Below are 24,894 nucleotides of genomic sequence, written 5' to 3' on the forward strand. Positions count from 1 at the left end.
TTGTGATTGGATGTCGTGGACCCTCCTTCTAAGATGGCGACTTCTCATTCGTCAGCCTGTGGCGGTTTGAATTTTGTGCGGGCGGTCGCACGTCCGGTTAGCGGCTGAGCCGCTCCCTCAAGGCTAGAACGGGGAGGTATTTCTCAGCCCTTGGTTTGGGACCCGCAGGTACGTACCGCGCAATTTCTTTACGCCCAGGTCCCGAAGGGCAACCCCACTCCACGAACCCTTTGGGGCCTCCGTTCGCTCTCTCCCGCCACTTCGTGGTCCCCGTTTCCGCCTCTCACCCCTTGTGGCTCGGTCTCCCGCTCCCCGCAGCCTCCACCGAAGCGCCATGGCTCCGGCTAGGAAGGGCAGCAGTGGAGTTACCAAGTCCAACTCGTTACGGAGCCGGAAGCTCGCCTCCTTTCTTAAGGACTTCGATCGCGAAGGTAAGGAGACGAGCCCGGGTCGTCGCGGCTGCCTGGGGCGATCGCGGGGTGCTGGCGGATTGGGCAGCGGGCAGCACAGATCCGAGCTCCATCCACCCGCCGGGTGACCGGTGTTCTGTCAACTTTGCCCTATCGCAGTGCAAATCCGATCCAAGCAAATTCAAGCAGACAGGCTGAACCTCCTCAAGGAGCTAGACAACATGTACAACATCGAGATCCTGCGGCTCCCCAAGGCGCTGCGCGAGATGAACTGGCTTGACTACTTTGGTAAGCGCTGCTCCAGCCTCCCCAGGCTGCGCCCCCGAGCCCCTCTGTGGTTGCCGTGACAGCCCTCACCTAAGTGAAGTCTTCCGTGATCACGATGAGTAATAGCAGACTTCATGCTTCCCGCCCCTCCCTATCTTACGTCCCTGCTTTTGAAAAAAATCTCCTTAGCTCTTACTGGTATCTACTCCTCCTGGTAGTCAAATGTCTTCTCTAAAAGACCAGATCGTAAGTATCTTAGGCCTCGGCGCCAGAAGATCGTCTGTCCAGCTACTTACCTCTGCTGTAATGAATGGGCATGGCTGTGTTCCACTATAATTAATTCATGGACACTCCAAAATACGAGTTTCACATAAATTTTATACATCAGGAAATAATATTTTTTGATATTTTATCCAACCATTTAAAAATGAATGAATAACTTGGTTTGTACCAGAGCTCAGATGAAAGGATAGGCTGCTTATGGAAACTGCCCATTTAAAACAGGCAAATGAAATGGTGAAGTGCAAGGACCCAAGAGTTTTCCTGGCCAGAGACAGATCCCAGCCTGTACCCCACCCTCGTGTTAAATGTCCAGGGAAATGCAAGAGGCTGCCTTTTTGGCTGGGTTACCCTTCCTTTTTAAATTTTCTTTATTAATAATTACCCAGTTGTGGCCTCCTTCCGGGATGGAAATGCATGGTCTCCTCAAATAGTAGACATTTAATTGTCCTTTTGACTTGCCCTTTTATTTACTAATCTATTTGTTTGGACATTTCTACAAATATTCATTGAGCATGTATCAGTCCCAGTGCTAGGTGCAGGTGATGCATTGAGGAATAAGACAGATATTGTACTTACAATCAGGAACTTACAAGTTAGTAGGGAAGGATCATTTTTAAAATTCACACATAATTACATAGGTAAAGTTATAAGCACAACAAAGAGATAGAATATAGTAGTGGTCAGTAAGCACATTTATGTGGTGCTTCCTGTGCCAGACAGACACTGTACGAAGTGCTTTACACATACAGTAAGTCCTCACTTAATGTCCTTGATAGGTTCTTGGAAACTGAGACTTTCAGTGACAGGACATATACGAAACCAGTTTTACCATAGACTAATTGATATAAACAAGAGCTAAATTCCTATAGCATATTTATTTCTAGTCACCAAAACATCACCAAATTTCTAAATAAAGACCCAAAACACTTGTAATATTAAACATTGAAATAAGTGTTAGCTATACATACATTTAAGAAAGATTCATAAAAACAAGAGAATTAATATCTTCCAACCCATTTATTCCAGTTCAGGGTCACGGGTGACCAGAGCTTCTTGCGCACAAGGCCAGAACCAACCCTGCACAGGGCGCACTCCCACCCCCACATTCACTCAGACTGGGACAATTCAGACACATCAGTTCACCTCCCATGCACAACTCTGGGTGTGGGGGGAAACTAGAGTATCTGGAGGAAACTCACACAGACATGGGGAGAACATGCAAACTCCACACAGAGCGACCCCAGCCGGGAAGTGATTATTTTCCCTCATCAACCTTCTAATGAAACAATGTTGAATGAAAGTGCGTTATTCAAGGACTTGCTATATTGACTAATTTTATCCTCACAGCAAATGTATTATTAATATTATCTATTTTATAGACAACAGGATTAAGGCACAGAAAGATTGGTTACTTTGCTTGAGATCTCATGAGCTGCCTGGTGGCAGTCTTATCTGAATGCAGGTGTATTCTGGTTCCAACGCAGAATACTGAGAGAGTCTAACATAACTCTTTATTCTACATCAACCACTTCACTCAGAACATGTTTACTACATGCCTATCGTGTGTCATGTTTTGCCAGAAACTATGCCTATTATCTCTGTCCTCAAGAAATTCATGTCAAGACGGGGTGGGCACGTAATCTGCTTTGCGTAGTTTTGGGTGGGGTGAGGGCGAACAGCTAGCTCAGCGCTTTGCAGCACTCTGCTGTAAAAGACAGAGTTTGGGGTTTGAGCCGAGTTTCGAAGGAAGAGCTAGAAATTTGTTGGGTGCAGAGGAATATTTTGGGCAGAGGAAATAGTAAATACCAGAGTGCTGAGCCGTGAAAGACAGTGGCACATTTGGGAAACAGCAGGAACTTTTTGGTGTGGTGGAACATAGACTAGGTCACAAGGGGGATGAGTCAGGCTTGGAGAAAGATCAGACTAGATTATGAAGGTCCTTCATGTTGGACCAAGGGCTTAATCTGGTCCAGTTTTAGAAAGAGAACTGGGAAAGTGATTTATCATTAAAATCTCATAGTAACTGGAAAAATGATCTTTTTAAAGCCCTTGGAGGAAGCAAGCAGGCCCTGGAGGAGGCAGCAACGGTAAGTGACTTGTCCTATGTTGGTTATTTCTTTTTAAGTTGGGTCTGTTCACAAAATCCAACCAGTGAGTGCTTACTGTGGAAGAAGTTCCACAGGGGACGTTATCTGCTTGTGTCAGCTGAGAAATCACAGTTGTTAAATGCTGGTACATGAAGCACAAATAATCTGAGGCCTAGGAAGGGAGGGGAGTTCTATTTTTGGCAGGTTCTTTGTAGCCCTTGCTACAAAGGCCTCTGTAGGGGAAGAAGAAAGCTTCAAGTCCAAGTTCCTTTAAGCCACTAGGTCATTACATAGTGACCTGCCCTGCCAGGTGACAGAGATGGTTGCCTTATTGTGCCATGCTGTGGAAGCTGTGCTCTTGCTTGGGGCTCAGGATCCCCACCCCCTTTCACCTCCTTGGTCCCAGCATCAGAACCAGTAAGATGTAAGAGTTAAATCTGTGGTGTCCAGTCCAGCGGCCACCAGCCACATGGAGCTATTCAAATTAATTAAATGTAATAGAATGTAAAATTGTGTTCCTAAGACACACTAGCCACATTTCCAGTGTTTAGTAGCCACATGTGACCAGTGGCTACCCTATTGGACAGATGAGAAGTAGCACATTTCTATCCTCGCAGAAAGTTCAGTTGGACAGCGTTGGAGCAGGTCCACCAATGGGCTTCACAGAGACCCTAGGCACTCTAAAATCATCCGTTTGTGTATCTTTCTGAGGAGAAAGTTTACTATAGCCTTCATCTGATTTACAAAGTGAACGCCAAAAGCCACATCCTAGGAGTTGATCGGGCTCAGTTGGAATCTCAGAGTTTGACGTGGTCTGACTACAAAGGGTGCGCAGTAGCTCTGAATACTGCCTCTCCCCAAGCCTCAGCATTTAAGGTGCCCAGGGGCCAGTTGTCCAGGCAGGAAAATATTAGGGTTCGGGGTGAGTGTTGTAGGAGGGGAGCGGTGGGGTAACTGAAAAATAAAATCAAGAACTAGTAAACGTTCTTGGTCCCTGCTTTCTCTTTTCTTTGTGGTATGTTCCTCCTGCACATGTTCAGATCTAAAGTTCAAAAAGACTTGCCTTGGGATGAATTGTACTCATTAGCTAATGCATTGCCCTCTTGAAACTACAAATCAGAGCTTCACGAGATACCCAGTGTCATCACACTGAGAGAATTCTGTCCTTACCTAACACGATTTAAAACCAAGAAAGGAATGATACTTGGTACAAAAGCTCTTAATTATTAAGTACGTAGTGGACTTACAAGACTACTTCCAGGACTGGCAGTTCACTAGGAGGACTCACAGGTTCAGCATATTTATGGTAGTTCCCCCTTATCTGTGGGGGATATGTTTCAAGACCCCCAGTGTATGCCTGAAACTATGGATGGTATAGACCCCTTTATATTATTGTTTTTTCCCTGTACATGTGTACCTATGATAAAGTTTAATTTATAAATTAGGCGCAGTAAGAGATTAATAATTAATTATAGAAGAGCAATTATAACAATATACTTGAATGTTATGTGAATGTGGTCTCTCTCAAAATACCTTATTGTACTGTACTCACCTTTTCATGTAAAGGAAGCACTTGACAACTTCTTTTTGGCACACACAAGTTGCTGTTCTTCGGGGCCATTATTAAGTGAAATAAGGGCTGCCTGGACACAAGCACAGCCATACCGGTGACCTGATAACTGAGGTGGCTAGTGAGGGACTAATGGGCGGGTGGCATATACAGCATGGATATGCTGGATAAAGGGAGGATTCCTGTCCTGGGACAGACTGCTCACCTTTGGGGGAGAGACAAGGAAAGGGTACAGGGAAGAATACATAGCCAGGAGTAAGTTATTGTCAGTGTTTTGGGTTTTGGGTCTTGAGTTGTATGGTGCATTTATAGGAGTTTATTATACTATTATAATTAACATAATCTTTTGTGTGTATCAAATAATACATTTTAAAAAGTAATTGTTTTTCATCTTACAATGTTGTTCCTCATATTTGATGGAATACGTGTGGTGTTTTCTGGCTGTGTTTTTCACAGGCTGACCTGGATATCAGAGAAATAAACAAACTAACAGCAGAAGCTATTCAGACACCCCTGAAGTCTGCCAGAAGTGAGTATTTTCAGAATCCCTTGTTGAACTGAGAGAGCTGAGGCCCCCAGGGGTGGCTGGCTGCTTGGGGAGGCCTCACTGAGGGAGCTCCTCCCTCTAATGTCCAGTCCTCAGGCTTGTAAATCGAAAAGCTTGACTTTGGGTGCTGCATTCGGTTAATTGTATGCAAGGCCAATACTAACCAGACTCTCCAGGCAGCTGTGTGAGCAAAAGTGAGAGGAGGAAAACAAGCTGTGCTGCAAACCAAACGTGCTGTCTGCCTGCTTCCCCTGAGCTGGAGAGGTTAGCAAGGTTTCCAGGGGTGTTACAGGCATGGCCATCCCAGCTGCGACTCCCTGATCAGAAGGGTTGAGAGAGAACCGTCAAAGGACTTTCTCAGCGTGTTAACTCCATGTTACCTGATCCGTGTAAATGTGTCTCTCACATACACGCCCCATACTGAGAAACACTGTCTTATAGGGAGGGTTCTGGGGAAGCCGGGTTCTAATTAGTGAGCATGGAATCAGGCCAGAATGAGCTCTGCCATGGACTTGATGTTGCTGTCATTGAGCTCTGGCAGCCCGGTGCATCCAAGTTTTGTGAGGCTGTCCTGACATGGATTTCTGGGCTGCATGCGGGCAGTTTCTTGGCTGGGCCGGGCCAGAAGCTGTTCAGTTCTTATTCCAACATGGCTTCCATCAGAATTGCCTTGTCGTGTGAAGACAGCATGGTGAGACTTTCGCTTTCCAAGTATCATATTCCAGTTTTGCCGCCCGGAGGTTGGAGTGTAACTGGACTTGGTGTTCCCAGAGTTTGTCAGCCACATATTTACAATCTATTAGGTCACTTTGGGTTATGCCTACATTTTTTTTCTCTTCTGAGTTCCATCAATTTTGCTTACTTGGGTGTGGGGTTATCTCCTGACTTCACCCCAGGAAACTGAACACACCAGAACCAGTGTCAACCAACAGTAAAAATTGTTTTAAAAGTCAGTTAGTCTGATTTCTTGCTCCCTTAATGATTAAAGGGGGAATTATGATTAAAGAATTTCCTCTGTGGAATCCCTGTTCAGGATTGTCTAGCTTTTGGCTGTACATATTTAGCAATAAGACACTTTCTAAGTTTTCCTGTGGCATCTACATAAGTAATATAGTAAATAATGATATTATAACATATGTCTAGTACTGTTGAAAGGGCTTTACATTCATTCATTACACAAGTACTTAAACATTTGTAGGGACAATTCTAGGGTTTTGGACATAGGAATAAAAATAACAAAGACCCTGCTTTTATGGAGCATGTCTCATAATATCCCTATAAAGTAACTACTCTCTTTTATAGAGGAGGGAACTGAGGCACCACCATGCAGCCCTGTGACCTAGTTTGAGGGAGGGCCAGAGTGCTGGGCTGACCACACAGGGCATCATACGGGGTTTCTTAACTGCTCAGTTGGTTTCCTTTATCTAGACCCTCTTTTTTAAAAAAAGTCATCTTTATATTGGGTCTCTTTGTTGCTAAGGTTGGATAAGTTTTCATTCCCATAAGAAGTGTGAATGCATGAAAGTTTATTCCCATGAGAAATACCACTCTGTTAAACTGTTTCTTGTAGCACGGAAGGCAATACAAGTGAATGAAATGATAGCGGAAGAAGAGGAAGAAAATAAAAATAAGAAACTTCAAACCGCCAAAGTAAGTAGGTACTCAGATTTAGGGCTGTGGGCTGATAGAGGAGGAACTGCAGAAGTCCTTAAAGTACAATGTTGCCCTCCCAGAGTTCACAGTTTAATAGAGAAGGTCCCACTTAAGTGGCTAATAACAAAAGCGGTCATAGAAATATGTAGAAAGTGCGTAAACATAGAAGAGGAAGCTATCAAGTCTTTCCTACCCCCTAAGACACAACCAGGCCTTTAAGGCTAGTGAGATTTTATTAGCTAGAAAAGAAAGGGAAGGGAATTCCCAGAGGAGGTCTGAGAGGGCCCACGAAGGAACAGGAAGCAGTTGGAATGGCTGGGATATAGCTGTGAGAGTAATTTGGGCGGAGCAGGGGCCAGATAGCGAACGGCCTTGTGCGCCAGGCTTGAAAGTTCCGTTTCCTCAGGTAGGTAACGGCCAGTGACGTAACCAGGTTGATATTTCGGAACAGTATTCAGGGTAAGTGGGAGAGGGAAAAACAAGAGAAGGAAACCGGTAAGGAGGCTGTTGTAACTCTTGGACCGAGGCTCCGACCCTATAAAAAGAAAAGATGTTGAGAAGATTTAAAAGGGAGGATGGGCAGGACGGGTGTGGGGAAGGAGAGGAACCAGAGACGACCAAACGGTTTCTGGCTCAGGCACCTGCCCTCCGGGGGCATGTGGGGCACAGGGGAGGAGGGGCGCTGGGTTCGGGTGGGCAGGAGCGAGCAGTTCATGTGTCCGTTGTTTGACGTGCTGAGTGTTTAATACTTGTCTAGGACGGGTAGCCTAGACAGGAGTTCCAGCCAGGAGCACAGGGAGGAGGAGCCGGCTGAGAGTCACACTGACTCCCAGGGCTTTGGGTGGTCGTCTCAGTACAAGGAGACATGGAGAGGGGGGTGAGGGGAGAGAGAAAGAGGAGCTTGTGAGGCAGGCTGCAGAGGGCCAGCGCAGGAGCAGGGCAGGGAGGTCAACACTGGAAGGTGGGTGGGAGAATCGTCAGAAGATAAAGAGTGATCCTTGGCAGGTATCTTTGAGGATTCGGGAGGGGTCAGGATGGTGGAGGTTCCTTGTATTGGGAACCTGGGATACCCAGAGTGGCCTTTGCAGTGGCATTTTATGTACGGGGCGGGGGGTGTTGGGGGGCAGCGACCAGCCATGCTGCAATCAGTTCAAAAGACAGTGACCCTTATTCTTGGCCAAATCCCCTATTTTGGAGACCAAGCCAGGTATAAGGCCTTATTTGATCAATTATGTTCTGAGTTAGTTATTTAAGTCTGCAAGGTAAACCTTGTTATTAGTTTTCTTTCCCTTATCTTTGCAGGAAAGGCTTTTTTGTAACCTCAGTTTCATTTGATTGTGATTCAGGTCAAAAGGTGTCCTCCATCCAGGAAGAGAACCCAGTCCATACAAGGAAAAGGCAGAAGCAAAAGGTACTGAGTTTTCCAAATTCAGCTGTGTGTTGGTTTTAGAGCCACGTCCATCGTGGCAGAACTAGGGGGTGAGAGGGCTTTTGCAGTTCGTGTTCTAGTCCAGCTTAAAGTCAGCAGATCCTTGAGTTTCTGAACTGAGGGCCCTCTGGAAGTAATCCAACCCAACTACTCCTCCAGTTCTGCCCACATTCTCTGACCTCCTCCACGGTTTTCAGTGCAGACAGGGAGAATAAGGTGCAGAAACATATGGCAAGTATTGCATATTATTTTGTTTAGTTGTCTGACAGTCTGTGTACAGAGCTACCCCACGGCCAATCCCAAAGTAGCTGTCACCAGTAGGTAGTTTCCTGGTCCTGCTAAATAAAGAATCACCGTGGACTTAACCTGATTCTGCTGGACCATACTAAATCATTTGAGAGTCGGGGCTACATCTCAAACAAGCTTAGGAAAGTAGTGGGGGGTGTCTGCAAAGGAGGGGACGCCCCTCGGTTCTCCCTGCGCCGTGGTAACTGCTGAGCAAGAGGACAAGCGCCTCGGCTGGGGGCCTGCAGCTGTGGACAAGCTGTCTCCTTCCTCCCAGTCCATTAGCTTGATTGAGAAGTTGGATTCTGGAGGTTGACAGCTTGGGTTCAAAGTTCCGAGTGTGCTAATTGGCTCTGTGATTTTGGGCAAGTTATTGAAAGTCAATAAATGTCTGTATAAATGAGGATGATAATGGTTCTTTTCATAGGGTTGTTGGGAGAATTACATGACCTTATGCGGGAGCTCAGGACAGTACCTGACAAGGGCAGTGCTCTCCAAGTGTCACCTGCCCCTGCCGCCGCCACTGCTGCTGTCACCGGACCCAAGTGGTCGCACCTAATAGCTGGTTCTCACCTGCAGGTCCAGCAATTACAGCACAGTTACCCCCGCTATGGGCCGGATGGAGCTGTCGCTGGTGAAACCAACCCCAGGCCTGACACCCAGATTTGACTCAAGGTGAGTATTGACAGCAGGGCTTAGATTTGGGTGGGAGCCCAACATTTAACCTTGGAAAAGAAGGGTGTTTAAGAAAATAACTCCTGGCTCCTTGGCTGGCGAAGCCTTCTCAGAGGAGGGTGACCGACTGTCTGAGCTTTCTGACATTATTGGCCTCTCACTTGAGTGCAGGGTCACCTGTTTTCAGCAACAAGATGATTCTATATCTGATGAGAGGGAACGTTGATGGTAATCAAAAGTTTTGTTTTGGTTTGTTTTTTATTGTTTGTTTTTTTAAATAGGCATTCTCCTAGACCCTTGGGGGAAATTGCCATCAGCTTTTGGGAGACCAGTATAAACAAGGACGTTCTTGCGGCATGAGTCTATCCCTTCCCTAGGGTTGGTCAACTGAACCGAAAATGCTGTATAGACATTTAAAAAGCAGTCACTCTGTATATGCTGATTGGGGGCGGGGGGCGGAGCTTTAGGATTACAAGCATCTCCAAGCGGGGGCAACACAGTGTTTTCTCAATGGTCCGGTGTGCTTTTATGTACACAGAACGTCTCTGGAAGGATGCATAAGGAATTGAGAGTGGTTATCTCTGGGGTGGGGAAAGTGAGGAAGACTTACCTCCTGCTTTTAATTCCCACTCTAACTTTTTTTTATGTGAGCATACAGCAGAGGACATTTAGGGGGAAATAGATAGCAGCAGGTTAACTGTCTTGAGAATGCTAGTTTGGGGATTAACATAAGGATGTAATCTCTGAATCCTTCCCCTTTGACCCTGGAAAATTCCTCTTGATGGAAGCACTTAACTACACTTGGAAATACATTAACCGTAGTTTATTTCTGGCTGGCTGGCTAGCTGGTTGATGACTGGCATTCATACGGAGCTTTGGACCCAAAATTTATATGGATAAGAATTGACATTTGCTAGATCTATGTTTGATAATTACAATCTTCCTTCTCCAGCTGTGTTTAGTCATTACTTCTTAAAAAGAGTTTTTCCCCTAAATTTAGAACTCGTCTTAAAAATGTGTGATTCAGAAACTGCAGCTTGAGGCCAGATGGGGTTTGGAAGGGCTCATAGCGCCTGGTGTCATGCAATCTGCCAAGCCATCTTTACAAAGACTTTCTCACTTTATAGGGTCTTCAAGACCCCAGGCCTGCGTACTCCGGCAGCCAGAGAGCGGGTCTACAACATCTCAGTGAATGGCAGCCCTCTTGCCGACAGCAAAGAGGTTTTCCTCACTGTGCCAGTGGGAGGAGGAGAGGTAAGTGCTTCAGAGGGTGGCCAGGCCCAGTGTGCCTCACAGTCTGCATTTCCTGCCCTGGTCTGTCACCCACTTCTCGGCCCCAAAGTCCTTTTGGTTGCATAGATCCTGATCCCCACACTTGTGTAGGACTCAGAACCCAGTTTCCTCTCCCAGCATAGAGGCCCAGACTGGGAAGATCCTCTCCCGGCTTGGGTTCGTTTATTCATCAGCTGACATTAGTGCACCTGTCTTGTAGCAGACCCAAGATGTAGAGGACACTCCTGCCCTTGAGAAGCAGTTCAGTAGCCCAGATGGGTTCGAGTTAACTCTAATATCATCATGGGATGTGTGCAGTTTTGGAGATAAGAGTGTGCAGGGGACACTATCAGGGTGTGTGCGTTGTCTAGAAAGGGGTGTGTGAGCTGTCTCTTCCACTTTGTCTGCCTTCAGGGGTTCTGAAGCAGGCTGAGCCCAATTTTCCTGGGCTGAGGAGAGCAAGCTGCTGACCTTACCTCCTGGGAGGGAAGGCGGTCTCCCTCAGATGTGGTCTGCAGGGCACTTCGAAACTAATGGACATTCCCTGGTACCCGGGATTCAGCCACTGACCCAATAATAAGCACTGATGTCACTGTATCCTGAGGGACACGGTGGCCAGCCTGTGTCCTGACTGCCTTGCCTCATCCTCCCACATACTGCAGGACACGAGGGGGACCCCCTGGGGCACACGGGGCTGCTGGGTGGAGGTTCCTGCCCTGAAAGACATGCAGTGTAACCCCCTGTCCCCCCCCACACAGAGCATGCGATTACTGGCCAGTGACTTGAAGAAGGTCGATATTGCACAGCTGGACCCGGAGGCCCTGGGGAACATAAAGCAGCTGTCGGTAAGTCTCACACACATCTCCAGGAGCTTTCTTGCTTAGCTGTTCTTAGGATTGGCTTTCAGGTCTGGGCTAATGCTTTGTATTTACAGTTGTGTTGCCTTCTTTCCCCCAAGGGTTTTGACTGTTACCCTGCTTACCTTGGCAGCCATTCTGTCCCTAAACTGCTGTTGAGTTTTGGTCCATCCCAGCGTGCCTGCCACAAAGTTCTGCAGCAGAATTGAAATTCTGCCTCCTCCAGGCAGTTGGTGCCTATATGTAAGGCACAGGGGACCTCCAGGAACCAAACTTCCTCACAGCCATTCAGGAAGTGGGTGGGAGTGGGGGGTTATAAGGAATCCACAGAATCAAAGAAAGCGCTGAAGAGCCAGGCCGTCAGCGACGAGTTTATGGAGCTCCGCTCTCGTCCGCCAGCTCCTTCAGCAACTCTGCCCTTGGGGGCCCATGCGCGTCTTCACCCTGCACCCCCAGCAGATGGCCTGCTCCACCAGGCTCTTGGTTCCACTCTCCCTGAACCCTGGCTTTGGGTAGCCTCACTTCCAGCTCTGTAACTAGTGCCCCATTGCCCAACACTAACTGTCCAGTTCCTGGTCTTTGTTTAAATTCTTGCGTGAAAGGGTTTAATTGGCTCAGCTTTGGTCAGATGGGCCTCCCTGGTCCAATTAGCATGGTCTTGGCTGGTGGGTGGGAGCACTTTGTGCAAACACGGCTGCCATGCCTGGGGCTTCTGTGAAGGGGGCAGGGCGGGCTGCTTTCCCAAGCATGTCCTACTGAATGTAGGCCCAGTGCTGAGATCACACACAACCAGCCACCCAAAGCTGGTGACCTGCATCATCCAGCGGGACGTACAGCATTACTCTTCCCAAATTATACCTTCACTGTCTCATTTGAAATGTTGTTTTGCTCCTTTGTGCAGATGAGAAATGGAGATTCAGAAAGTTGAATTAGTTTGTGATACAAATAGAGAATGGAGGGCGGAGATTCCCTCAGCCTGCCTCACCTGACATCCAGTGCTACCTGAGGAGACTAAGTGGCCACCTGGACAAGCACGCCCAGAGCCATTATCTCTAAATGACCTGTTTCCTTCTCTTTGTAGAACCGTCTTGCCCAAATCTGCAGCAGCATACAGACTCGCAAATGAGGCTGCTATTCCAGGAAGCCCAACTTGACAGGATGGATCTTCATTGGGCATTAGTGGGACCTTCTTCCCTTCAAGCTTACAGTCTATTTGGGTGTGAAGTTCCAGAGCAAGGAGTGTCATTCCTCTTGGAGAATTGGGGAAGTGGGGAGACACTGTTTTTTGCTATTCACACCTCCCAGCCCAGGTGACAAAGACACTTCCTGCTGTGTCTATGCAATCAATCGAAACTTCCTGCTCTTCTCCCTGCTGAATTGTTCTTCCTGCTCTCAGAGCTGCGGCTTTCTGTCTCCTGTAACTCAGCATCCTTTCCCCTGCCCTGACTCCGTAGAGATGGCATGGAAGAACCTCATGTCGTCAGAGAACACTGCTCCTGGCGTATTTACTCTGTGTAGGCTCTAGGCTGGGAGTTTTGAGCTCAGAGAAGTGAGTTTGGGGCCTTGAGAGGACAGCTCCGGAAGGCTGGGAGGAACCGTACAGATGGGGCCAGGACAGCGGGTCAGCGACCACAGCAGACCACACCTGCCCTCCCATCCCCACTCCCCCTCCCATCCCCGCACCCCTCCGTGGAATCTCACACTCGCTGTGCCCAGTAGCTTTTTTCAGGCCACCTTGTGGAACAGTGTTTCATATTTATCTCTGTTTACCGAAGACCAAAAATTGGTGTGGAGGCAATTTCCATGTCTTGCTCCTCTACCTCTCTAGTTAGTGGGGATTTGGGATAAGGGAATTGTAGGGTTTAGATTAGTCTGGGATGTTATGTGACTGGTCTCCATGGCCAGTGGTCCCTGCCAGGTCTACAGACTTTGCAGAGAGCACTTCTCTCTTATTGGCTTCATTGAAGGAGCAGGTGTAACTGGTCTGATGGCCTCATTCCATGTGTTTGGCCTGTGCCCTGGGCATGGAGTAGTTCCTTGGAGTTAGCACTGAGACCCCTGTGTGCCAGCCGGTGCCTCTGCCCCAAAGAATCATGGGATGTGGTCCAAAACATGGGAACTGAGAGTTCCCACCGCAGGCTTGAGGGCCCACAGTTTTCTCACATGTGGCTCTTTGCTGTACTTTGTGTATAATTTTGCTTCGTGACCATTCTAGTAATCCAATCCTGTTTAAGTTGTATTCTGTTCAGGTTGTTTTATTGTCCCTATCCTGAGACTTTGTACGTATTGTTTCCCTGAGTAACATAATGGTATCTCTAATCTGATTTCTTCTAGTCAGAGCTACTGAAAGGTACCCGTTTTCAATAAATTTTGAGTTTGTTCCACCCGCCTGTTACTTCCAAGCTGGGCTACCTGGACTAGAAGCAGTTTTGGAGCTGAAGCTATTGGAGTGGGAGTCTTTGAACAACTACTTTGCTCAGAAGATGCAAAAATGTTTACTTCAGGCAGAATCTCTGATACCTGAAGAAGGGACCCTCACCCCAAGATCCAGGACATGAGTAACCTACCCCAAGTTGTTTTTCCCCAATACCTTTGTTCTATGAGCTAGAAATTTACATCTGGGAAGATGAACTTTAGTCTCATAGGCCAAGACAAAGGCCAGAGCACAGGTAGTTCACTGATCACGCGTCTCACTTCCCAGAGTTCTGGGGTCTGGCAGGTCTGCCTTCCTGGAATTCTTTCTACATTGAGAATGATCAGCCTGGAATTAAACAATGTGGGGTCATTACTTAGTTCAGTCATCTGACATGGACAGTTCATGGAGAAGGACCCTTTGGTCAGAGACAGCATATGGAATAAAGGTTACTCATTTCAAGTCATTAAATCCCAAAACCTGAGGTTTCTACCTTTTCTGTCACCATCTGGTAGTGTTAGGAAGAGCCTGACGTCGAGGAAACACTTAGGATCCAACACGCTTTACTCAGAGCCAGGCTCCAGGCTCTCCTGACTTCACCGCATTTGCACTACTGCGCCAGTGAACCCAACTGGGGGACGCGTGTGGTGGGCAGCAGGTGCCTGATAAAAGCTGGTCGCGCGGTGCAGGCGAGCAGTCCACTCCATGTAAGAGACTGCCCTGGAAGGCCATGCGTTCCTCACCCCAGGATTTAAAGCATGGGCTGAACCATCACCGGGCTGGAATGTTGCGAAGAAAATTTAAATCTTACTGCCAGACCGAAAATGACCCATAGGCACACATTCAACTGTTTGTTCTTTAAAATTCGTTGATAACAATTTTGTTTTTTTAAAGTTAGTTGATAACAATTTTAAAATCGCCGAAGTTCACAAAATGATTGCTAGCCTCCAAAAAATAAAATCTGGCTACTTCCCATATACTTTCTCAGGATGCACCGCCACCCGAGCATTACTTCCTCTGGGAAGCCTTTGGTTTACTGTTCCTGAACTGGGCGACATCCTTCTCTACAGCCCCAAGGCTACCTCGTGCTCGCCCCCATGGTAACCCTGACCACACTGTCCTATCACGTTTCATAAACATCCCCTGCTAGACTGGATCTTCCATGGCAGGGGTAGGCCAATTAGTCTCTATGCAGAGAGATTTCAGACACATACTCTGGGAGGTGGGAACCCTCTCACACAAACTACTTCATGGTGAAACAATTGTCACTGACTGAAAGAAGCACCATATCACAGACTTTTATTACTCTGTCCTGCATATAGAACCCAAAATTATAAAAAACATCCCCAGCACAAGTCAAAGGAACCATCTCCCCAACCAGCCCCTTCCCTCCCTGGGTGGGCTCAGATGGGTGTACTGGGGGGGTTTGCAGGCCACCTCCCTCTGTCCAGTGACTAAGTTCCGTATAAAAATAGACCTGTAGAGGCGCCCGGAGAGCCATCAGCTCACATCACACCAGTGCCCATGCAGGGCTGAGGCCTGGGACCCCTCAGGACTCTGGGACCTCCAGTGGAGGAAGATCTACCCTGGACACCGAAGTAAGTCCTGCCGACAGGAGCCCCTCTGCAGGACAGCTGGTGCGGGGAGGGGACTTTGACTTTTAGAGCATGACTGATGGGGATGGAGCTGGAGACGAGGGCCCCCCCCCACCACCACAAGATTGGATGCTGGTCCCCACGCTGTGTCCTCTTCAGGTTTCCCAGGAGCAAGGGTTGGGGATGCAGAGCCTGAAGGGCACCTGGCATGGGACCCTCTAGCCCTGTCAAAGGTGGAAGCAGTATCTCGGTCTCCCCCAGTACCTCCAGAGTCACTGAGCTGGGGTAGGTGCCCAGGACACAGGTAGGGGGTAGGGGGGACCCTAAGGAGAGAAGAGCTGCCAGGGCCAGGCCAAAGGCACTACTGTGAGGCACCATCCCACACCACGGGGCACTCCCCCAAAATGCACTGCGTCTTCCACCCTTTGGGCTCCTTCTCAGGTCAGCCCCATCTCTGCTTGGACTCCTTGTCCTAGGCCCTCCAACTTGGCCTGCTGAAAACTTCACCCACCCTAAGGAAAGAACCCTCCCCCATCTTTAAGGCCCGGTTCAAATTCCAAGTCAGCTTCTCGGCCAAGAAGCCTCTCTGGACATCCCTCCACATACACAGATCAAGAGAGTGTCCAGCTGCCCCTCTAGTCCACCAGCCCACAGACCCAAGGTCTCCCTTGGGGCCCTGTTGGAAGGTACCCTTGGGGTGCTTCTTGGTGCCTGAGATCATCTCCCCACCTGGTCTAAGCCCTTCAAGGGCCGGCTCTGTGTCTCCTTCATCCCTCCCCTTCAGCCCTTGGCTCCTCCTTCTACCCCACCCCACAACAGCTGGACCCAGAATGGTATGTCGGGAGTAACCTGAAAATCCAGCCCCCGTGGCTCTATCCAAACCCAGTTGCCTTCCTCCTCTCCTGCGAAAGCTTGGCCTCAACATCACCACTGCCTCTGGGGAGCCCTTCTGGACAAGGAACTCTGGAGTGAGCTCAGTGCACCCACTCTGTCCAAGGCCTGCAGAAGCCAGAGTGGGGAGGTGCTCTTGGAGGCTGGGTGGTGGCCAGGGGATGAGCACCCACAGGGGCTCCCCTCAGAGTACCCCTGCTGCCTCGGGAAAGAGTGACAGGGTCCCAGAGCGGGACCAAGGCCTCTCTCCAGAGCCCACCTCACCCCTAGGCAGGGAGTTGGGCAACCTGGTTCTAACCAGGCCTGGCTCTGACTCCTCACTGGGCTTCGGTTTCCCCCACCTGTACAGGCAGTATTGGACCAGCCAGAGAGAGAAGGTCCATCTCTGAGAGCCTCTTTGTCACCATCCCTGCAGGCTGGACAGTAAAGCTCTGGGGTCCGCCGAGGGAGAAGACATCTCCCCTTATGTTCTTCCTAGGAGTCCCAGCCAGTGAGTTTATAAAAGGAATGCAAAGGGGAGGCTAGCGGGGCCTCAGGGGCGCACCAGGACCATGAGTGCCCTAGCCGCCAGGACCCTCACCCTGAACTGTCTGCCCAAGGGCAAAGGAGGCAGAAATCAGCTTCTGAGTCTAGGGGCCTCGGGGTCCAGCCCCTGAGCTCAGTGCCACCTCTGCTGCCTGGGCCTCAGGACCAATGTCCAGATAGGGCTGAGCCCAAGCACAAGGAGCTGAGGACCCTGCCCCTCCAGGACCCATCAGGATGGGCTACGGTCACTACCAGGTCCAATGAGAGCCCAGGAGGGATGTGTGCTGCCTGCCGCTAATGGGCCTGTGGGATAATGGGGCAGCCCCAGCCCGCTGGTGGATGTGGAAGACAGAAGGGCATGAGCCCAGTGATTAAAGCTATGTCTTTCACCCTGGCTGGTGTGGCACAGTGGATTGAGCACCAGCTTGGTAACCAAAGGGTAGCTGGTTCAATTCCCAGTCAGGGCGCACACGTGGGTTGCAGGCCAAGTCCCCAGTTGGGAGCCCACGAGAGGCAACCACACATTGATGTCTCTCTCCCTCTCTCTCTTCCTCCCTCTCTATAAATAAATAAATAAAATATTTAAAAATAAATAAATTAATTAAGCTACGTCTTTCCCAGCCCCACCTCAGTGTCTGAGAACCTGCATTTCCTTCACTGTTCTCTCAAGGGTCCTCTCCAGGGATCTGCCCCTTTTTCTCAGGAGACTGAGTCAGCCAAGGTGTTCAGACTGGGGAATATGCGAGGAGTAGGCAGTGAAATGGGGAAACTGGTCCCACGTGGAGGAAGAGAGCTCGCTTCCGCACGGGTGGAGCACCGCTTGCCTGGGTGCTTGTCAGGGCTGGAGTCTGGAGCCCCGCTGGGGTCCTGGCCTGGAAGAGAGCTGCTCACACCTGCACCCCCCGGCCCTGCAGCTGGAGGACCCGTGCCCGCACGGCGCTGATCCCGCTGAGGAGGGCCTCCCGATGCTCCGCCGACGAGATGCCCAGGCTCACCAGGTCCCTGTGCAGATGGACTGGTCGGACCCAGCCGGCTCAACCCCACTTTCAGCCCCCCGCCCCTTTGTCTGGACCACGCCCCTGGGTTCCCAGACTCACTGCGCAGTCATGGCGGCCACAGCCTCTAGGCTCCCATAGCCAGCTGCAGCGAAGCTGTCCTTATAGCGGCCCAGGTCCAGGGCCTCCAGCCAGGCACCCACAGAGCCAAAGGAGGGGAAGGTGGAGAAGGCACGGTCTGCCAGCGGGGTGGGAGGCCTGGGGCAGAGGAGCAGTTGTCGGTCAACAGCAGGGATCTGGTGCCCAGACCTGGTCCCTCTCCTGAGGACAGGCCAGCTGTGAAAGGACGAGAGACCGGGAGGCGACGGGGCCCCGGGGCAGACCTAGCTCACACGGCGTGCTACATATGCTCAGAGCAGGCGAGTGTTCAGCACACACAGGCTGGTGGAGAGTGGGCTGCACCTGAGCCAGCCAAATGTACTGGGAGTATCTGGAACAGTCTTGGGGGTAGGACTTACCTAGTTTGGGAAGCAACCCATATTTGGAACAACTCATACTAATTTCACTTATTTTATTTACTGGAACCACGTATTAGTTAGGACTATTACCACATATATTTATCCAATGGTCACTGTACCTGGGATATGTGAACAAAATCCAAGACAAGCAAAGTGACTAAAGTAGATGAAAGGTTACATGTGCCTAAGGCAGGTGGGAGTGTTAGATCTAGCTGGGGTGGCTGGTGAGCTATCATACCTGGACAGGTGGGGTAGGAGAGACCGGTCAGTTGTACTGGGGGCATGTGGGAGGCTATTCATGGACAGGTGAGAGGTCAGCTGTATCTGTTGTGGTTGGGGATAGATGGGAATATACCTCGGGCAGGCGGCTGTAGCACACTTCGGGGGTTCTGGGTCCTGCACCATCTTGCTCAGGACGCTGTGGATCTGGGAGAACCTGGGCCGCTCACCTGGGTCCTTCTGCCAGCAGTCAAGCATCAGTTGGTGCAGGAGGGGAGGGCAGTTCCTGGGGGGCGGCAGCCGGAAGCCATCCTCCACGGCCTTGATTACCTGGGCCATAGGGGTGAGGAGAGCAGACACGAGGCCATATGTCCCCCCAACACACACACAGGTGCATACACACATGTACACAGGACTCAAGCAGGGGCCAGCCAGGACTAGAAGCAAATAAACAGTCAAAAGGAACCTGGGGCTAGAAAGTCAAGGGTCAGGGCAGTGGGGGCTGAGATCAGAAGGCAAGAGGATCAGAAGGCAAGGAGTTGTAGTTGCATGTCACTCACATCTTGGCCAGACATGTCCCAGTAGGGCCGCTCCCCAAAGGCCATCACCTCCCACATGACAATGCCGAAGCTCCACACATCACTGGCGGAGCTGAAGTGGCCAAACTGAAGCATCTCGGGGGCAGCCCACAGTGCTGGGCTCCGGCCACTCTGTGGGCAGGCAGGCAGGTAAGGGGCAGGCTCCCCACCCCACAGGGTACCAGATCAAGCCCCACCTGCCATCCTCCCAGCTGCACATATGGGGAGGGCCCACAAGCTGACCACAAGGTGATGTCCACACTGGCATTTATTCAGGACCAACTGGGTGGAGAGGCAGAATGGGGGCAGTGACTTGACACACTAGGGAAGGGGTTGGAAGTGGGGAGATGGGGACCCCCGGGCAGTTTGATGGGAAACAGAGGAGCGGGCTTGCCTGGGGAAAATGACTCCTCACCATGGTGGTGTAGACAGCCTCCGCCCGGTCCCGAGGTCCCCGCCCAAAGCCGGAAATCTTGCAGATAAGGCCACTGCTGACCAGCACCCGGCGGGCGGCCAGGCCCCGGTGAACATAACCCATCTCCGACAGATACTTCATGGCTGATGCCAGCCCAGGCAGCAGCTGCAGCAGCTGCCCAGCCACCATCTGGCCCTCGTGCCGCTGAGGGAGAAGAGGAGCGGAGGCCAGGGCTGCATGCTCAGCTCCCCCAGGAAAGTCACGTAGCCCTCGCTGGGCTTCAGCTTGCCCTGTGACCCACCAGGTCAGCCTGGCCAGTGGGCACCTTTTCAGGGAATGATGCTAACTCCATGTCCCAACAAAGAGAAAAATAAGGGACCAAAAATAACAGGGTCATTTCTGCACCCCAGGGCCACACCACTCACCCTGAGGAAGCTGTCCAGGGCCCCGTGGCTCATGTACTCAGTGACGATCATCAGGGTGCTTCCTGTGCCCAGGGACAGGAAACACACACAGGCTGAGTTGTCTGCTCCCTGCTGCATACGTGCTCCCCTCTCTGGGCCCTGATCTGGGCCTAGACGGCCGGAACCAAGGCCACACTCCCCTAATCTTGCCCCCCTCCTTCTGGGCCCAGGATCCCCTAAGCTGAAGGATAAAAGAGGACATGGACGAAAGCCAAGGTCAGGAGATGCAACAAGTTTTTTAAGAAAGATCACCTAAGTTCCAAGCAATCCACCCCACAGAGTGTCACCACAAGTCAGAAAGGTCACTCAGGGTCAGAGGGGCCACCCTCAGTCTGAATAAAAGTTGAAACCTACCCTCCATGCCGGGCATTTTAGGGGCTCCCTCTCATGGCTAAGGGAAGGGCCTCGGGCAGAGGCGGATTTAACAGCGGGCACACCGGCGCGCGCCCTGGGCCCTGACTTCAGGGCCCTGCAAAACCCCAACTTTACACTTTTTTCTAATGACACCAAGTTTGGTTTCATTACTACACTGCATAAAATATGGTAAACATGTATTTTCATTTGGCCTGTCTCTCTTTTTTTTAAAAGGCCCAATATTTTCTTCTGTGCCTGGGGCCTCAACTGACCTTAATCCTCCTCTGGCCTTGGGGCACAGGAGCACCCCATGTCCACCCTTGCGGAGCACTGGGCCTACCTCGGGTGACAACACCCTCCAGGCGCAGGACATGGCTGTGGTCAAACTGACCCAGGGTGAGGGCTTCGGCCAGGAAGCTGAGCCTCTGGGAGTCGGAGCTGCCTTCCCTCAGCATGTGCACGGCCACGGGGAGCCCCTGGCGGCCAGGGAGCTGCAGGCGGCCACAGCACAGCTCCCCAAACCGCCCTGTGGGAAACAGCGCCTCAGACAGACAGACAGACACACACACACACACACACACACACCAGAGGCCGCTCCCTTGGCCAACCCGGGCAGGGCATGCTGAGGAGAGAGCGACTTCTGGATCACGAGCTGTTTCTGGTCTGGGCCTTGGAGTTCTTGGGTTGAGGTCACGATGAACTGAGCACCGGCAGTGGGACATGGTTTTCCTCTTTCCCTCTCCTGGCCTCAGTTTTCTGTGTGAAATGGGGATTCCTCCCCCCACCCTACCTGCCTGCCTGCCTCAGCGGGAGGTTTCAGAGCCTCAGAGAGGACTTTGCATGCACCAGCCAGCCAGCCAGCCAGCCTGCCAGGGCAGCAAAGGCTATGACAGCCCAGGGTGTCCCAGGAAGGGTGACAATGGCCTCCATTCTGCCACACTGCCCCTCCCTGGCTCCTGCCCAGTGTCAGGGCTTAGCCTCTGGCTCCTGGTGAAAGTGGTTGCCTTCTCTGAGCACAGGGGCCGAGGGTCTGCAGACAGGAAGAAAGCAAGCCAGGAGCTGGCCGTGAGGGGCTGAGCACCCACCATGAGCCAGGCTCTGCACTGAGCCTGTGAAGCCCCATATCAGCTTGTCTGAGGCCGACATCAGGCCTGTTTCACAGACGAGAGGCTGCAGCTTGGCGCAGAAAAGGGACGCACCCCTGATCACACAGCTAGCTAGTAACAGAGTCAGAGTTAAAGCCCAGGCAGGTCCAGCCCCCAAGCTTGCAAAGGCCCCTCCATACTGCCCCACGAAGGCCTGGGAGGAAGCTTCTGCAAGAGGCCAGCTCTGAAAGGGCCCAAGTGGAGAGATCTCAGTGACCCCGGGGACTGGGAGAAAGCAGGAGAGCAGGGTCACAGGCCCTCTACCATCTCCTTACCTTGGAGCCGGTCGGTGAAGTGGGGCTTGGTGTGGAGCTGGGGCTGGGCTTCCTGGGCAGAGTGGGGACAGGGGTGAAGGTGGGGGCTTCTAGAATGGGGGGCAAGATGTGGGGAGGGAGGCAGGCTTACAGAATCAAAGTGGGGCCGAGTGGAGGTGGGACTTCTAGAGTGGGAGGGGCTGGGGCACAGGCAGGGCTGCCCAAGGACAAGGCTTCCTCGGTACCCAGCTTGCCTGCTCCAAGGCTCTTCTCCACAGTGACACTTTTCACATCCAGCTCCTTGGCAAACAGGTGAACCGCCTGCAGTGGGTCCCCACAGCTCTGGGGGTCCACGAACGTGCGGCGTGTGGGAACTTTGACTGGGAGCATGGGGAAAGAGAAAGAGGTGGTCCCAAGGAAAGGGTGGGTTGTGTGATGGCAGCAAGGAAGAGGGATGAGGAGTGAGGGTGGGGGCGCCCGCCCCATCCCGAGTCAGGCCCAGACAACTCACAGTGGAAGTACAGCTCCTCCTCGTCACGGGCGTCTGGACCTCCTTTGCCATAGCTGCAGGGCCTGGGGTTGAGGGGCGGGGGGAGAGTCATTCCTTGAGCCAGGCTGCCCCAGCCCTTCCCATTTCACTAGCACCCAGGGTGGTGCCTCTTCAAAAGGATGAGGTCTGTGCCCCAGTGGAGGGACCTTCTGGTTCTGCTGGTTTGAAAGCTCCCCACTGCACACACATGCAAGCCTCGCGCCAGACCTAACCCCTCACCCAATCAGCCCCCCTCCTTATTGTCACTTTGAGACACAGTCACCTTCTTGCCACTCTGGGGGTGCCCAAATCTACACCCCTGACTTTAAGCTCTAGCTACAGCCTTCCTCCCCCGCCTGGTACAGGGGAACAAAACAGACAGGCCCTGCAAGCAGAGACAGCTTCTGGGCTGACCAGGAGGACCAACCCTGAGAGTTAACCACAGCCCACTCACAGGCCAAGCAGAGAAGGGCTGCGCGCTGCGGAACATGTCATAGATGGCCCAACCCCTCCCCAGGACTGTGTCCTGAGACAGAGGCAGCTGTGGGACCACAGGACTGCATCCCATCCACAAAGCCACAGGCTGGTATGTGGGTGCCTGAGGCCGGGCCTTGCTGGCCCAGATAAAGGCTCTGGCTTTTATTCCAAGCAGAGGAGAGGCCCTAGGGAATGCTGAGCAGGGGCGCAAAGCTCAGGATGCCGATTGCATTTTAGAAAGATCATCCTAGCTGCTGCTGTTGTCCCTGCTGGCGGTGGCGGTGGCTCATGGAGATGAAAGCGAGAGGCCTCAAGAGACATTTAGGTGACAGGGCCGCGGGCAGGGCTTGGAGATCGCTAGAGGCTTGCCCAGCGGAGTTTATGGTGCGACCATTTACCAAGCTTGAGAGGGGAGAAGTTCATGTTCAGACACTGGCCTTTGAAGGGCCTGCGGGATAGGCGGAGAGGGTCGATGAGGAGGGAGTTAGAGACGCATGGTCTCTGTCTGCAGGTTGGACCAGAGGTCTGCTCTGGAGATGCAAATCCTTGAGCTGTGAGAAGTGGGACTCAGAATGAGTCTGAGGAGCCCCAACGTTTAGAGAACGGGTAGGCGAGAGGGAAGCCAAGGAGGTCACAAAAAGACTGCCAGGAAAGTCAAAGGGAAGTGAAGCGAAATTGGGGCAGTGACGTCACAGGACCCAAGGAAAGAAAAAGCAGAGCGGGGAGAGAGGGGTCCTGGGAAGGCTGGAGGAGGGGGACGAAGGGAGGCTTCAGGGAGATGGTTCAATGCCAGGGAAAGGGAGAAGGGGCCGCGCAGGCCGGGTGACATCGTGGGGCTCTGGGCCCTGAATGCACCGACTGGCTTCCCGGCTTCTCTACTCGGCAGCTGTGGGACTGAGCGGCTCAGTCTTGTCTTTAATACAATCAGGATAGAGACATCCCTGCCTGGTAGCACTGTTGCAAAGAGCTTATTAAGCACTCAGGAAGTGTAAGTTGTTACGTGAGGGGAGAGGGACATGATAAATAGTACAAAATCCTTAGTTGTGAGAGGGAGTGGGTTCCGGTCCTGGGTAGGAGGACTGACCCTGGCTAGGAGGAAGGCACCCCCCTAGGGCGAGAGGAGGAAGAGGATGTGTGCGGAGAGGCAGGTGTGTAGAGCTGGTGGTGAGAAGGGGAGGGGCTCATGATGCGGTTAAAGGGCAGGGGCAGCAGAGGTGGGGGAGGGAACAAGCTGCAAGGACAGGGAGCCTGCAGGGCAAAAGTAGAAGTGGATCAATACTTGGGGTGATGGCCACGTTGTTGTCAGGATATGGGAGAGGGAGGTGGAGGTGGAACAGACTCCTTGGGATAAAGGAGTCAGAGGCCAGGGACTGGGACTGGTCATCCAAGCTGCAGTAGTCACTCAGCATGGTGACAGGATGTCCATGAAGGACGGGGACATCCAGGAGAGGTGGGTGGGGATGAAGGGAAGGGGGCGAGGTTGAGTGGGTGGAGGAGGGGCAGAGAAAATAAGAAGCTTCCACTGGAGAACACTCTCTGCTGGGATGAGCCAGGAAAGACTGATGAGGTGAGACCATTGCTCAGAGCAAGTACTGCAGAGATCTGGAGAGGAGAGGCCAGGTGTTACAGATGTTAAGGTCTGCTAAGCTGGGACCTGCCTGCTGGAGGAGTTTGCCCCGTGCCACCAGTCAGCACCAGACCCACTGATTCACCCCCACCTCACTGCCATTTGACGTGAGCAGGTTTTGAAACCCATCACCCCTGGCTCACTCTGCCTGCCTGGTACATCCGTCCCTGAGGCCCTCCTAGGCAGCTGCTCCGGGCCTGCAGAGACTCCCCAGGCAGGTGCTCCTAGCTCACCTCTCTCCCCTTTCCTCTCTCTGCCTCCCTGAGCCCCTAAACTCACAACCAGGACACTGTGCTCTTGGCTCCCATCTGTGGCGGCTTTTCCAATAGATCCACCATATGAAGCTCTGCCAGGAAGGAGCTCGTGCCTCCTGTCCTGCCCTCCTGACTCCCTGGCCTGGGCAGAGCCGGCTCCCACAACTGCAGGATGGTCCTCTCCACCTCAGTCACTTCCTGTGCCCCATCCAAGGGCAGACAGTCAGTGCCAAATGAATGCTCACTGTCCCTCCAGCCCACAGGCAGTTCCAGAATGCTGAGGTGTGCTGAGATGTGGCTCTGTGGC

At 51.7% G+C, this 24,894-nt stretch overlaps 2 protein-coding genes across 2 annotated transcripts in view; one reads left to right on the forward strand and one right to left on the reverse strand.

Moving 5' to 3' along the window:
• Nucleotides 1-34: 34 nt before the first annotated feature.
• On the forward strand, nt 35-12,883 carry CDCA8 (cell division cycle associated 8). The gene is made up of 11 exons (XM_090269138.1): nt 35-168; nt 319-431; nt 570-698; nt 3,006-3,046; nt 5,073-5,145; nt 6,734-6,813; nt 8,163-8,227; nt 9,110-9,205; nt 10,333-10,459; nt 11,236-11,322; nt 12,416-12,883. Exons 2-11 carry the CDS (start codon nt 335-337, stop codon nt 12,458-12,460), a joined length of 840 nt encoding a protein of 279 aa, XP_090125264.1. The 5' UTR covers nt 35-168; nt 319-334; the 3' UTR covers nt 12,461-12,883.
• Nucleotides 12,884-15,020: 2,137 nt separating this feature from the next.
• EPHA10 (EPH receptor A10) overlaps nt 15,021-24,894 on the reverse strand; it is a 34,877-nt gene continuing 25,003 nt past the window's right edge. Inside the window, exons 9-17 of the mRNA XM_090269141.1 lie at nt 22,212-22,273; nt 21,955-22,080; nt 20,642-20,827; nt 19,909-19,970; nt 19,484-19,687; nt 19,051-19,200; nt 18,627-18,820; nt 17,856-18,011; nt 15,021-17,760 (exon numbers count right to left, since the gene is read on the reverse strand). Of these exons, the coding sequence (XP_090125267.1) occupies nt 17,646-17,760; nt 17,856-18,011; nt 18,627-18,820; nt 19,051-19,200; nt 19,484-19,687; nt 19,909-19,970; nt 20,642-20,827; nt 21,955-22,080; nt 22,212-22,273 (1,255 nt within the window). The 3' untranslated portion in view covers nt 15,021-17,645. The remainder of the gene's footprint in view (nt 17,761-17,855; nt 18,012-18,626; nt 18,821-19,050; nt 19,201-19,483; nt 19,688-19,908; nt 19,971-20,641; nt 20,828-21,954; nt 22,081-22,211; nt 22,274-24,894) is intronic.

This window comes from Furipterus horrens, unplaced genomic scaffold (assembly GCF_987537825.1).
Source record: "Furipterus horrens unplaced genomic scaffold, mFurHor1.1.pri manual_scaffold_3, whole genome shotgun sequence".
NCBI classification, from domain to species: Eukaryota; Metazoa; Chordata; class Mammalia; order Chiroptera; family Furipteridae; genus Furipterus; species Furipterus horrens.

Bases quoted from the DNA above. Each gene is read 5' to 3' on its own strand.
- CDCA8 (XM_090269138.1), top strand. From the start codon at position 335: ATGGCTCCGGCTAGGAAGGGCAGCAGTGGAGTTACCAAGTCCAACTCG. The intron at 3,047-5,072 runs GTAAGTGACTTG...TGTTTTTCACAG, and splicing joins CCCTGGAGGAGGCAGCAACG to GCTGACCTGGATATCAGAGA. The intron at 9,206-10,332 runs GTGAGTATTGAC...CTCACTTTATAG, and splicing joins ACACCCAGATTTGACTCAAG to GGTCTTCAAGACCCCAGGCC.